Source organism: Manis javanica, chromosome 2, assembly GCF_040802235.1.
Source record: "Manis javanica isolate MJ-LG chromosome 2, MJ_LKY, whole genome shotgun sequence".
Taxonomy (NCBI): Eukaryota; Metazoa; Chordata; class Mammalia; order Pholidota; family Manidae; genus Manis; species Manis javanica.
In genome coordinates this window covers 200,199,080-200,214,227 of record NC_133157.1, presented here as the reverse complement: position 1 = coordinate 200,214,227, position 15,148 = coordinate 200,199,080, and the positions used below count along the sequence as shown (strand labels likewise).

Genomic DNA, 15,148 nt, shown 5'->3' with positions numbered 1-15,148 from the left:
AAAAAGAAAAAGGAACATAAACCATATGAAGGCTTTGACATCCTCTGTGTTATGCTGCAGTATGTACAAAGGCCATTGCAAGAAAATGCTCACCTCTTCCCTCCTAATATGTATACGTGCTTTCGTTTGCATAGTGTTCTCGTATACACTGTCTTGTTAGATCCCCAGTAGACCTCATTAGGTAGGCAAGACTAGTATGACTGTCCCATTTTCTAAACAAGCATGGATTTAGAACTAGAACCTTGCTTAAAATAAAACAGTTGATGACAAAGTCAATGCCTGACTGAATACAGTATTTCCTAGGTACTAGTTGGTTCAGGTTTCATACTGTAACTATACCTAAACATTCTGTTTAAACACATTCTTTTTCTCAAGACATTTTTAATGGGATCTTGCTTTCATAGTAGATGGCATCTGGAGAAGTTGATGAATCTCAGCATTAACCAGATTAAGCATGTTAAACAAAGATGAAAGAACTTCTCTATGTTCTTTTAGAAACTTGTCCTATGAATTATTCTTGCAAACATGGCCAGCAACATGAAGATTTTATGAGCATCCCTGAGGAATAAGGTGATCTGGCATTCATTCAACAAGTATCTCGTACGATTACTGTAGTCCAGGCACAGGTTTGGAGACTGAGGTCACAGTGGTGAACAAGAACAGGTAGGTTCCTGCTCTCAAAGAACATACAGCATATCTGGGGAGAAAGCGAGTGAGCCAGTAAAACAAATACATGTGTGATTTAGTGGTAAATCCTAGGACAGAAAGTGCCGGTGGCACAGCTTGGTTTGTGAGGGCCTCTCTGAGGAGGGATGTCTGAATGGTGGTACGTATTTTGAGGTAAATCTGGGAGAAGAGTGTTCCAGGTAAAGGGCACAACAGTACAGATCCCAGAGTTGGTAACGAGTGTGGTGCATCGAGAAACTGGAAGGACGGTGTAACTGTAGATGGTGAATGAGTAGTGGGACAGTCGGAGCTGCAGGCAGAGGCCAGTTCTCATGGAGCCCTGCCAGCCAAGGGTGTGAATATTATTCTAGGTACCTGGAGGATCCACTGATGGATTTTTCAAGCTTGGGAATGAACATTTTAAAGGTGTTTGTAGTTGCTCTATGGAAAATGGATTGAATCTATAAGATTGAACCTATTCTGGCCTGAAACTAATATGAACCAGAGTATGCTTCTGTTACTCTGCTCACATGGAGACCCAAAGGCGAGCAGAATTAAGGTGTTACAGGAAAGGGGGTATGAGGAGACTGGTTCTCAGGGAATTACAAAAAACATTAGGTTTTTGCATCTTTGTTTCCCCAGAGCTCAGTGTGCTGCCTGGCACACGGGAGCTGCTCAGGAGACATCTGTCCAGTAAGCAGATAGCAGGGCATGAAAGCATCTTAAGGGCCATCCAGTCTCTCTCTCCCCTACCAAATGCTTAAATTTTCTCTGTGCCCCACAGCCTCTTTCCAAAACAAGGCCACCTAGGAGTTGGCTAGCTTCTTAGCTGCTGCTCAAGGGGAACTGTGCTGAGCAGAGTTGCAGGAGGAGGGAGAGGTGACTCAGCTTCACAGACTCTCTCATCCAGGGCACGATTGTGCTTCTGCCCAAGGAAATGGCAGAATCCAGATCAGTGGGTCTTCCAAATCTCCAGTGACCAAACCCTCATGGGAAGATGATCTGGTAAATAAACAATATGTGGCATCAGATTATTAACCATAACCATAAAATCTTATGTCCCCTTGACACACATAAACCTATACATTGACACATTTACATGCCCTGATGGGAAAGATTAAACGTTTCCACGGACAGCTAGCTTTCATATTATGTTGGTGTCCTATAGTTTCTTGAGGAGGTACCATCTCTGTCTGTGCAGAAATCTGAGGTCTCTTTGCTCATTCAGTGTAAAAGGCCCAGGAGTGAGCAGGCCCTGCCTGTCAAAGTCAGAAGAGGCACCCCAGGAACAGCAGAAATGGGAGAGGAAATGGGAAGGTGAAGTCAGCTAAACCAGCCGTCATTCCATGAACTGTAATTGGATTCTCAATGTGTCTTCTAATCACTCAAGTGCTAGCATCAAAGGAAAGGCTTAAACGCCAACAAAGAATGCAGAGTATGTCATGCTTACCACTGGACAGCCCCTGGCTGATGCCTACTCTGGTGACGAGAACAGCCCAGCAGGAATTGCAACCATCCCCCTAATCCCAGGGCTGACCAAGGCTGGCTAGGCAGGAAAGAATGTCTTGGCTCAAGAAAGGAAGTGGTCAGAACATTGGATTGAGCCTTTGACCCCACACAGTGTTTATCATTACGGAAGCCAGGAGGAGGTTCTACGGCTTTTTCCTTCAGCTTGGACATGGAGGAAGGCCAGGAGAAGGTTGTTTGAATAGTGTTGTGCATACATTCACCTTGATTTGCAAATAATTTATCAGGGCTGGTAAAACACAAGTTTTCCACCCTCATCAGCATGCAGAGAGAAGATGAAATTTTAACAAACTGCCAAAGCCTTAAAGACATGAAAGGGATGGAAGATGTACAGAAGAAAGACAAAAAAAGGATAAAATGCTCTTTAACATTCTCTCAGCTGGCTCAGCCTAAACATAGGAGTGAAAATCATCCTAGGAAGACTTGTCCTAATCAACAGCTGGACATGTTGTTCTCAGCTAAGTAGAGATTGTTGTAATGAAGGGCTTGCATTTTCTGTCTCCTTATTGCTCTCACGCACCCCCATATGCCTAAATGCAAACCAGTGGATACTGAGCACTTTCCTTCCATTTAATAACTGTCTTTTGAGTGGCTGCTGTAGGCCAGGCTCTGGGGTGGGTTCAAGTTCAACAGAAATTAGGACTGTGGTCCTGTCTCCTGGAGTACAGTGGAAGAAAAACAGGAAAATGGGCAAAATAATATAGAGTGAGCAAGGACAAGTCAGCAGAGGGTACTGGGCGGGCAGCAAGAGGGGTCTCTGGCTAGACTCAGGGATCAGAGGAGCCTTCCTCCAGGAGTGGAAATAAGGTAGAAGAAAAGACGGTGTGTTGGGGATAAGTTCCCCTGCCACAGCCTGCTCCCTGGGACTCACTTGTCCCTGAGGAAGAGCTGTCACCAAAGATTGTCATCCATGGTCATCCATGTCATCCATGCTGCAGGCTCCTGTGCTGGGCTCCCCAGCTCTGATTCACACTCCCTGGCCCGGCTCCACTTGGCCAGTCTTCCTGGCACAGAGCCTAGTGGAGATGATGGTAAGGGAATGACCTTGGGCTTCCGTTTTTCTTGGGCCTTCATGGACCTTTAACTCCCACAGCCAAGACCTTGGTGTCTTCTGGACACCGTCTTTTCACCCAAGATCAGAACTGCTGCTGGCTTTTCTATTGTCCCTCCCTTCTCTTCCACCCTGTACCCGGGTAGCCCTTTATTTAGCATTTTCAGAAATGCTTTGTTTCTAATCAGAAAATTTAGGGGATGTGTCCTAGAATTCCATTTATCTCAGATCAGTTTGAAATTTGGCATTGCTGAGCACAAAATCGAGTGCTTCAAAACTTCACCCCCTTCAGATAGCTTCCTAAGATTCATGTCCCCTGACACAATGTATTAAAATCTTTTGTTTTTACCTTTGCTGGCACCATCTAAGCATATTGCAGATCCTGCCCACCGTGTACAAGTCCCACAAAAGCTTTGCTACTCTATCATCCATAAAATGGCATCATTTCACATTGTGATTGTAGAGATGAAGTGCAATAACGAACGTGGATTGTTGCCCCACCCACAGGAAACGTAATCCGTGGGAGGGTTGTCATTATTATAATTCATATCATTAATGGCTGTCATATTTTTATCACTTGCCTTTCACTTATTAGCCCTTGGACTGCTATTTAGTGAGCAGGAGCCGAGATGAGCCTTTTTGAGGTACGCAGGGTGCACCGGGTCCATGTGCTATTCACCGTCTTACTCAAGTGGTGACGACTTCCCATTCATGTTTAAAGTTCTGAGCTGTCAGTGGATGTTTAGCTGGGGTAGGGGAGTTTAGACAAGGAGACCCCCAAGTGTCACCTCCTTCCTTCTCTATACTGAAATGGATTTTAAATGGGCTAAAAAGGAGACAGTCTTCTGTATAAATGTGAGGGTGAATTTCAATACCTGTCCCTGACTGTGGCCAAGCTCTGCACTCTATAGTGGACAGCTTGGGATTGGCAGTGTCATTCTGAGGAGTATCAAAGAAATAAATTCCTAAAAGCTGGCATGACTGGGTATCCTGGAGGGTCCAGCAACAGGTAGTGCTCAAGGCAGAGAATCACCTGTGTGAGGAATGAATGACACTATTTGCAAATGGGGAGGTATTGCCACTGGGGGCACCGAGTGGCCCTGGGGCTGCAGCCAGTCCTGCCTGCCAGGCCCAGCCACACCTTAGTGGAGCTCATCTACCCAACAAGGGAACACACAGTAGCTCATTCATGTGCAAAAGACTGTGTGAGTGGGTGGCGTGAAGAAACAGGCTTAGTGGGTCCAATGAGTTCCTGAAAGCAAAGCCACAGAGGCCTGTATTTTCCACATGTATGCTTACAAGACAACAAATGACCATCATGTGGTGACCAGTGGACCTATTTTCCAGCTACAGTGTTGGCTCCCACTCGTATGTTTCTCAGTTCAAATCTGTGCCTTGAGCCAGTTACTCATTATTACCTGCTATAGACTTCTGGGTCTTCTCAAACATAATTTAAATTTTAAGTGTTAAATCTGTAAAGTCCAAGAAAAAGTCTAAGGCCACGTGGCAAATAACGGAGTACCATTAGATTGAACTCCTGGTGTGACGTGGAGCAATTTCAGGAAGGGGAAATTTGTTGCTAATGCTTGAAACTAGGTGAGCTTCTTAGGACTTGACTCCATGAGACATGTTACCTTCAGATGCTGCATTTTTGCAAGCTGACCCAGGAGGCATGCAGCATGGTGTGATGCAAAGCAAAGGCCTTTTAGAATCAGAAAGCCTGGAATGGGAGCCCTGCTCCATAGCTGTGACCTACCTACCTACGTAGGCAAGGTTATTGGACTCTCTGAACATAGTGCTTGCCTGGGAAATTGGATTACATCAAGCCCTACAAATGCCACTGGTAACATGTCATTCCTCTGCTTGAGCCCTTCAGTGACTCATGGCCACCTGCATAGGATCATGTCTGAGCTCCAGGAGATGCCACTCACAATCTTCCCAGTGGGACCTGGCCTGTACCAGCCATCTTATCCCCCCTCCCTCCTCACCCTAAGCTCTGGGTGCCTTGGTGCCTGTGGTATCTCTACCCCCTAGAAATGCCTCTCACCTCCTCTTAACCCTTTGCCAGGAGGATTCCTGCTTCTCCTTAGGCTCCCTTCCTCCAGAAGGCATCCCTGCTTCTCACTCTCCTCACCGAAACCATGTTGTGGCTACTGTTTCTTTTCTGCATAATTGCCACCTCAAGCCTCCGTCCCGCCATTTCCCTCACTGAATAATAATCAGCTGCCTTTTCACGGTCAGTTCCTTGACAAATACTGGACACGTGTAGGCATTCAACTAGTGTTGAATGAGTGAAAGAATGCACAGAGGAGGTGCTCAGGAAATTATTTTATTTCTTTTATCCCCATGCACTACAACAATCATCCTAAGTTGGTTTTGTTTCTTCTTTTTTTTTTAAGGGACGTGATTCAAAACTTGGGTATAAGCAAAGAAGATTAAGTACTAGAGGGAACAGATCAGCTCTAGGTATTAACTTACTTTATAAATAAATACTGGAGGCCAATGATAGCAACATCACAGGGAGACTAGAATTCTGTGACTACAGAGATGAGAGGCTGGATCACTTACTTCTTCCCTATCCTCTTTGATCAGCAAGAGGCAGGCTCACACAGCAAGTGTGAGCACTGCAGGGCAATTGTAGGAAGCACAGGAGGACCCGTGGGCACAGTGCACCAGCGGCATCCTTGTCCATATAGCTTTTGATAACAGGGAATGATCCTTTCCATTAGAAACTGCTGTTCCGTTGTGATTCACAGCTTCTGCTTGCATCTTATTTTAAAGAGTCTGGCCCACATTGCTGCCTGGCTCTGTCTGGGAATCTGTTCCTTTTTTATTTTTATTTTTTTTATTGTTGTTCCTTTTTCTTAAATGTTTTTATTTCTCTCATCTGGATGTAATTTACCACAATAATTTGCAGTTGGATGGCACATTGCAGCTTATTCAGCATGGACATGATCTCATTTGATCTTCACAACTTTGAGCCACAGAGAAGTTAAATAATTCACTCAGGGTCACATAGAAGATAATAGATGCAGAACCCAAAGTCCTCCACCCAGGCTTGCTTTCTTCTAGTCGGCTGTATTTTCCATCATGTCCCATTGCCTCGCTCTGGCCATCGTGATAATTGCTACCATTGCTTATAATGTGCCTGTGCTTTCATTAAGATGTATCATTTAATCTGTAGAAGTATTATCCCCATTTTGCCAATCAGGAAAGTAAGATTTAGACGAATTAAATACCTTTCCCAAGATCATTCAGCTTATAAATAGCAAAGCTGAAAATCAAACCCAGGTTTGGCTGTGCCTAAAGCTGCTTAACCCACTCCATTTTAATTACTAAGATCTTGACTTCCACACCAGTGCTCGCAAAATTTAGGGTGCATCATAATTACCTTGAGGGCTTGTTAAAACAGAAGTTTGGGCCTTGCCCCCCAAGTTTCTGATTCAGCAAGCCTGGGTGAGGCTGAGAATCCCTCTTTCTACCAAGTTCCCAGATGCTGCAGGTGATGCTGGTTGGGAGAACACACTCTGAGGACTCCCGTGCTGGGCCGCTCTGCCGCTGACCCTCGCCCCCTGCCTCCCCCCACACACACCCGCTTGCACTGGATTGCTACCAGCAAAAATGTGTTTCCTATGGAGGGGAGGGATTCAGATATGCATTATTACATGGCCCATTTTAAATGGAGTGTATCCCATACACTAGTCAATACAACTCTAAAGAGAAAATTATTATGGTCTCAGAGTGGTACTGGTTCCAGGTTAAATTCAGGGTCATGTCTTTTATATTGCCTTTTTCTTTGTGGTCGGTTATGAAAACTGTTCTACCTTTGGATCATCATCACCTGTACAGTGGGGAACTTAGTGCCCATCTGTGAAGGGTAACAAAACCTTTTATCAATTAAAGCTGAAAGTTCTCTTTTAGTTGCCTTTATCTGCATACCATCTTTCTTAGGATGTCACATGTTAATTGTCTCTTGTTTTTAAGTTGATCTTTTTCATTTACATTTCTAAATGTAATAGGAGAGAATCTCAGTCCCTATAAGAAGACCATCCCCTCAGCTAATCTGTCATCTGTATTTCTCTCCCATCCGAAACTGCTGGTAACCACTAATCAGTTCTCTATCCCTATCATCATGTCATTTCATGAAAGCTATATAAATGGAATAATGCAGTATATATGCTTTTGAGACTGGCTTTTTCACTTAACATAATTTCCTTAAGATTGTTGTGTGTATCAATAGTTCATTTCATTTTATTGCTGTGAAGTATTGTAGGCTATAGATGTACAATAGTTTGTTGAATCATTCACCTATTGAAGGACATTTGGATAATTTCCCATTTGGGGCTATTAAACTGCTGTGAACATTTGTGGACAAGTTTCTATGTGAAAATAAGTTTTCATTTCTCCAGGATAAATGTCCAAGAGTGCAATTTCTGGGTCATGTGCTAAGCCGGGTGGCCTAAACCTCCTAGGAGGTCAATGTGGGGTATGGGAGAACATCAGAGTGGAGAGGTGGGTCTACAGACAGGCTGAGTAGCTGACAAACTTTAAACATTGTCCCCCTTGTAACACAGTAGTAATTCATAGGTTTATATGGTCAGAGCCCAGTGGTTGATGAGCTGAGCATGGTTAGAAATCTGAAAGTCATTGCTTTAAGTTTTATGTTCTGTATGTGTCTTTTCATGTCACATGTTAAACATTCATTGTTAAACATACACATGAGCAGATACTTATATATACATATATACACACATACATACAATGGGTATGGAAATCTTTGGAGCCATGATATATTCTCAAAGGACATTCTTCTTTCCTATGTAAAAAGGATAACATACAAAATAATGGAATGTTCAGTCTTTAGTCATCAAGCCCAACTGGCTCATTATTCAGATGAGGAAACTGAGGCCAAGAAAGCTCATGGATTTTGTTCATAATCTCACAGCTACCCAGAGGGCTGCTGGTTCCTGTAGGAATGCTTGTCCCACATCATCTCCTGTTAGCTATTATGTTAATGAACACAAGCTTCAATCATGTAAGCTTTATCACTGCATCAGCAAATACTCCTTTATACAACCACTAAAAATTAACACCCTAGAAAAACTGTCATTTGGATTTTTCCTCTAAGCTTTCTGCCCTTCCTCTCCCTCCATTCTTTCCGTAAAGTAAATTCTGCAACTGGCAACTTTCAAACTTGTTATAATCCAGAACATTAATACGGTTTTACATTTTTAGCAGCTTAATGATGAGGCTGTAGGACCTTCTGCTAGCCCCTCAGGGGTTTCTATTCTGGGCATTTATTCAGTTTTGCTGTAGTCTGAAGTATATTTGACCTTTTTATATTAAAACTATTTCAGTTTAAACTTTACACACATATCTGTGGGCATGCGTGTGTGTGTGTGTGTGTGTGTATGTGTGTGTGTGTGTAGAAATATTTCCCTTTCCCTCTTCTCCATCGATAAGGCAGAAATTCAGACATTACCGACAGTTGAGCTTGAAGATACTTGTCCATTATTTCCCTGTTTGGTGAGGAAAAGAGAAACCATTACCATCATAATTTAATATTTTTTATGTAGCTAAATTTGAGCCCTCTTAAAAATCTTTTCTACTTTGAAGTCTATTTTGCAGTTTAATTAATGCAGCAAGGCTTTTTATTTTACTCTCAATGGAGATAATCTTAATCCATTCACGGTGACCTTTTCTTGTGCAAATTAGTTGTACGAGCTTGTTTAAGCAAATGGTCCTTTGCATGATGTCTCTTCTTAATGATGGGTTTATAATTGAAAATTGGCTTACTCCCATATGCCTAGTTTGTATGAGAATATAAAAATAGATGTGGACTTAAAAAATATAAATGTATATATCAGTATCCCAAAAAGAGGAGAGAAGAATCCAGTGCCTTCAGGCTATGATTAAATTAGACTATTAAGTCAGAAAATGCTGGTGACATATGCTGCCGTCAAAGTCACACCTGTCTGCTGAGCATTGGAAACTCTTGAAAAATGAGAGGGATTTCATCTTAGTTCTGAGATTCTGGGCCTTCACAGGACACAAGCTATCTCTAGTTTCCCAAGTTTTCTTAAACTCATAATGAACTTGATATTGTGTGTTTAGCAATGTGTTGTGGAAATCACTTTTAAGGTGATAACCTTAACATGAAATGCTGGTTAGCTTTTCCACACTTCACTAGCAGAAAGAGACAGGCAACAGGTTATATTTTGTATTTCTCAAGTGCAGAAACAGTGTAATGCCGTTCAATGGTATTTGAGGGAAAGAAACAATCATCTCTTCTGCAGCCCGGTTTTCTGCAAGCCCGCTATGGTTTTTTTTTCTCTTGTAATTCCTCCTTCCTGGTTTTTTAGGCTAACACCTTCTATCCCACCTCCTCTTTCCCCTGTAAGTCATGTCAACCAATCTTATACACGAGTATTGGGGATAATTACATATTCTTGGTTAGAAGTAGAAATTCCAGCTTGAAGGGGAAAAATAATTGTTGTTTTGTGCTTGTAATGGAGGTTTCCTGAGTAGGTTTTAATAGCCTAGTGTTGTAGGGTGTGAAACAAGGACAATCTTGGCTTCTCCGAATGACATGGCATTAAAAAGAACAACTAGCAGTGTTTTTTTTTTTAAGCTTATGCGGACAACCTGTTTCATCAAGACACAAAAATCTGGTTCTGGAAGCAATGGCTGGACAAGCCAAATTGTAACTAGGAGTATCAGACTGGTGTTTTATGTACTGTTTGCAAAAGACCCTCATTGCTTTGTCCAACATGAACATTCACATTTTTCTCCTTCATGCAACAATTCCCAGCCCCAAAACTCAGAAAATGAAAAAGTACGACCTGCCCACCTGGTGTATCTCTGCCTTGCACTAGGTAATTTCATGCAGGTGTGCACCCAGAGATGCTCGTTCATCCCCCACTCCTAATGGGTCTTTGCCGATTTCTCCTCTTCTCCTTCCAGGTATGATTATCGGGAAATGCTGCACAATGCCACTTTCTGTCTGGTTCCTCGTGGTCGCAGGCTTGGGTCCTTCAGGTTCCTGGAGGCTCTGCAGGTAAGAGATCCTGAAACCTCTGCAGAATAGGGCTGAGGACTGAAGTCAGACGGGGTGGGGGTGGGAACTTAACCTTAGCACATACCTGAGGATCTGAACAGAATGCATGGTTTGCCTGGAACACCTGAAATCTGTTTTCCCAAGAAAATCTGCCACATTTTTTATAAGTGGGGAGTAAGGAGGAGATTTACTCCCTGACTTTGGACATGAAAAGATGAAATGGTTTCACACCAGGGAAGATGGATTCTTCAGAGACATGTCTGTAAACAGGGCAGATGTGATTGCTGGCCAGGCAGCCTAGCTGGGCACCTCACAGACACTGCCCCTGTCCTGGAAGTCAGCCTCAAGCCCTCTGATAATAGCTTATTGGTGGTACTTCCCCAAAGCAAAATTGTCTGTTGTGTCCTCCCCTCAGTAGTTGCTCAGTTTCTCTAAGATCTGAGATTGATGCTCACTATCCCAAGGCTCTAAGGTTTGGAGGGCCCCCAGCTGCAGCTCCAGGGCCACATAACAGTCTCTCTCCCCTTTAATCTCGCTGCAGAAATGCCTTTGCCAGCTGAGACTGATGTCCATGCTTCCTACCTGGAAGTTGTATCCAGTCTCCCTTGGTCTCGATAAAGCATGCTCTCACCCACTCTCCTCCTCCACTCTTTGTCCCCTTGCTGCTGTGCTCTTTTCTCCCCTCTCTGCACCTTGCCTGAATCTGTGTGTTGTCACAGTGCTCCCTAACTTCTATCATTTTGTCGTGTCCACAGCCAGAAAAACTTCCTTCTCTTGAAAGTCTTTTCCAGTGTGCTGTGTGTTCTGCAAAGCATACCGTCATTAATGTCTTTGTAGTCTCTTTGGGATATTGTGTGTAGCAAATTGTTCTCTGGTTTGGATTATGTTATTTGGAACCAGAATTTTGTCATTGGCCTGGTGTTTCTTGGCTGTTAGGTCCTCTGTTGAGAGTCCACTTGTACAGCGGAGGTTTGGATCCCTCCACACTGAGTGGGACAAGGTCCTGGGTCAGATGCACAGCAAGGGAAAGGTGAACATCCTGTAGTAGTTAAGTCCACAAAATGCTTCATCAGGACTGCCAAGCCCCATTCCGCTCTTTGTTGTTCATAACCTGGGGGTAAACCGCTCTGCAAGCAGACTTGTAGCAGTTACACTGACAAAACCGTTTATATTCAAGGTTGGTTTTATAGGGATATTGTTGATGAAGAATTTTGTTACATCCATAAAACTTCCCCAGTGAGGCCAGTTTTCTCCGTTGGAAGTAAGGTCAAACTATATACCACAACAGAAATGAGGTTTTAGCATTCTAGGGTTAAGACTTGCAAATCTTAAAATCTCAGCTGGATACATACGACCTTCATGTGACTTGACAACTCACAAAAGCTTACTTTTCTTCTGGCCTGAGCAGTCCATGATCCATGCATGGTACAAAATGCCAGTCACTGAATTTGTACTAATTCCACCCCTGATTCTGAGAGCCCCTGCTGCAGTGTTCCTTGCCCTTACGAACTCCCCTTCTCTGCACAGGCTGCCTGTGTCCCTGTGATGCTCAGCAACGGATGGGAGTTGCCATTCTCCGAAGTGATTAATTGGAACCAAGCTGCCGTCATAGGCGATGAGAGATTGTTATTACAGGTAAGGAAGGCACTGTAGCCTTCAACAGATCAGTGGATTATTGCTACCCTCATCCAAACTTTCAAAGAAGATGAATCCAAAAGGTCAGCTCTATAAAAGAAATTTTATCAGGAGAAAATTGCCTGTGTCATGGAGAATATGAAGTTATTTAATATGACATTGTTCACTTTCCAGTACAAAATCTGCCCGAGTCCAGGGAATATATTCAGAAAAGGAGAAGTTGCAGGTAAAGGACATGAACTTTGTTGGTGAGAAGAGAAATGTAGATATAGCCATCCTCTTCAATAACCAGAATTTTTTAGAAATGGTATCAGAGAGTGCCACCACTTCATGTACCTTTCCCCTGTCTCTGTGATTGCCTTCAGATTAATTTTCAGAAGGAGAGAGGTCTCTGGAGTTGATGCTTATAATTAGTGTTACCGTTGCTCAAATGATCCAGTCTGGGTGCCTGAGCAAGTGTTATCTTTAGGATGTATATTTAAAAGAGCAGCCTCTAATAAATGGTTTTTTAAGTGTATTTTTGATGATTTGACTTTTTTTTAGTTTTGTTGTCGTAAGACCCTTAACATGAGATCCACCCTCAACACATTTTAAGTGCATAATACGTTATTGTTGACTATAGGTACAATATTGTACAGCAGGTCTCTAGAGCTTATGCATCTTGCTTAACTTAAGCTTTATGACCATTGATTAGTAACTCCCCATTTCTCCCCTTCCTTACCCCTTGTAAGCCATTATTCTACTCTTTAGTTCTATTAGTTTGACTATTTTACATACCTGATATAAGTGGAATAATGCAGTATTTGTCTTTCTGTGACTGGCTTATTTCACTTAATATAATGTTCTCAGTGTTTACCCATGTTGTCCTGTATTGCAGAATTAAGATCACCCAAAGTGATCTGTAGATTCAGTGCAATCCCTCTCTAAATGCCAATGGTATATTTTACAGAAAGAGAAAAACAATTCTAAAATTCATAAGGAACCACAAAAGACCCCAAATAGCCAAATCAATCTTGAGAAAGAACAGGCTGGAGATATTATACTTCCTGATTTTGAAATATATTACAAAACTATAGTCATCAAAATGGTATTGCACTGGCATTCAGATAGACTGGAATGCAAACGAGAGCCCAGAAATAAATCCATGCATGTATGTTCAACTAATCTTCAACAAGGGTATCTAATACAAGTTTGAACTTCTCAAGAGCTGCCTGGGGAGTGAAATGCAGTACTTACAGAGAAATCTGAGAGAAGTAACTGTCAGTCACTAAGGATTTGTAAAGCCTTTTTTATGATAATGCTTTAGGTTCAACATAAAGTGTCATACTACTTTCTCTAAAATTATAGAATATTTTAATGCTTTGCTTTCATGGCATTGTGTGCTTTATCTTGAACTACCACAAATATTTGTAGAATGATTGTTTTTTAATGTCCTTGCTCTTTTTTTTTGATACCCAGAAAGTTGAGTTTCTGACTTTATTGTTGATTCTACTTTTGTGTTGTTGTACAGTCAGTGAGCTCTCCTTAAAGTAGCAGGTGAAATATCTGTAACTGAGAGGCCTGTGAGTTAATTAGCCAAGCTGAACACAGCTCCCAAAATGTTCCTTCTGTCTGATACTCAGGTCTGTGATCTCTGTGGCCCCTGGAGCCTCCAAAACAGAAGAGGAATGTGTGATCTAGCCATATCCTTTCCATGCAGAGATGATGTGTGCCAAAAACATTTGCTCATGGAAAGGCCAGACAAAAAAGATAATATGTGGTTCTTTTCCATGTTGCTGTTTTCTTTTTATGATGTTTTAAAATAATTCATTCTCACTAAAGGAAATTTGGGGGGAAAAGGGAATAAAGAACATCAGCTATAATTTCTCTGTTTATGCACCAATGCTCCTGTGAACTTGATATGAATAAGTTGGGAGGTTGTCTTTGAGATGGAGAGCATTCCAGGATACTTAACGGTTTTTGTCCAGTTTCTACCATTTCACCACAGTTGATGTGTATTTCGCTTTCTGAAGCAACTCTTTGGCTTAACTCAGATTTTGTCTTCTATCCTGTACCCACCATATTGCCGGTATTTACCCCTCTCCTATGCAGTCTGTCTTTGCACAGCTTCCTTCATATTGAACAATGACTATACTGTCATTGACAATGGTTTTAAAGAGCTGGCACCGAGCCCAAATGTCTGGTCTGGGAAATGTTTTTGTTATGTTACAATTTTTTGTCTACGGTTTTAGAACAGCTCAGATGTTTTTATTTGCATATATTCTTGTCATCATGTCACCAGGAGAGCTTAATGTTGCTCTCCTATATCTATTTTGGTAGATTACATTCATTTCATTACTGTACATGACCTTTTATTAAGATCTCATTGAATTCTGCAACTTCAAACAATATAGCCAAGTTGGAATTAATTTACCATTTTCCTATAGCTGTCTTCCAGAACAAGCAGATTAATAACCAATAGCCAAATACCATTAAAACTTGGAACTCTGTCTTTTCAGTCAGTGTGAATTATTTTCCAGAGCACTTCGCAGAGCGCTGTCATGCAGTTGTGTCTTAGGTACAAACGGGTAGAATATATGTCACTTGATATAGTAACATCAAGATGTGCCTTATGTAAAAGAAGGTAAGCTTATTATATAAGAGAGGATATTCGTAAGCTAATCTATGATATTTCCTTTCTCCTTTCTTTACCATAGCCTACTCAATTTTCTGGAAACCATATAGTGATGATAGCTTGCAGCATTTTTCTAATGAACTGGTTCCTTGTGATCACAATGAAACAGTGAAGTCAACCTATATGACTCTTCCAAGAGTATGTGATTATGAAAATTGAGCAGGATAACTTTTTTCTAGTCTCTCTTTAGCCATCTAGGTAATTTTTCTCAGTAAATAAATATAAATGTTCTTTGCCTTATCAAGGATCCATGATATGAATGGTTTCCCTTCCTGTTCCAAGGGTACTTTACTTCCATATGACCTTGGACTCTGATATCAGGCTAATGTTCACCTGCCAGTATTTCTCCTTCACCTATTGCTTCCATGTTTCTTCAGTGTCAGCCATCCAGATGCACACCTGGGGGCACAGACTGCACACCTACTTTAGACACTGTCCTTCTGTCCTTGCTGTGAGGCAGTTTCCTTGCTCCTCCTAAGAGTAGTCTTGAATCAAAAATGTGCTACCACCTCCTACACCTCCAGTGGAAATTCAGATG

General features: G+C 42.1%; 1 protein-coding gene across 1 annotated transcript in view; it reads left to right on the top strand.

Moving 5' to 3' along the window:
* The window catches only part of EXT1 (exostosin glycosyltransferase 1), a 265,179-nt gene that overhangs the window by 221,744 nt on the left and 28,287 nt on the right, over positions 1-15,148 (top strand). Inside the window, exons 2-3 of the mRNA XM_073229992.1 lie at positions 10,208-10,301; positions 11,829-11,936. Of these exons, the coding sequence (XP_073086093.1) occupies positions 10,208-10,301; positions 11,829-11,936 (202 nt within the window). The remainder of the gene's footprint in view (positions 1-10,207; positions 10,302-11,828; positions 11,937-15,148) is intronic.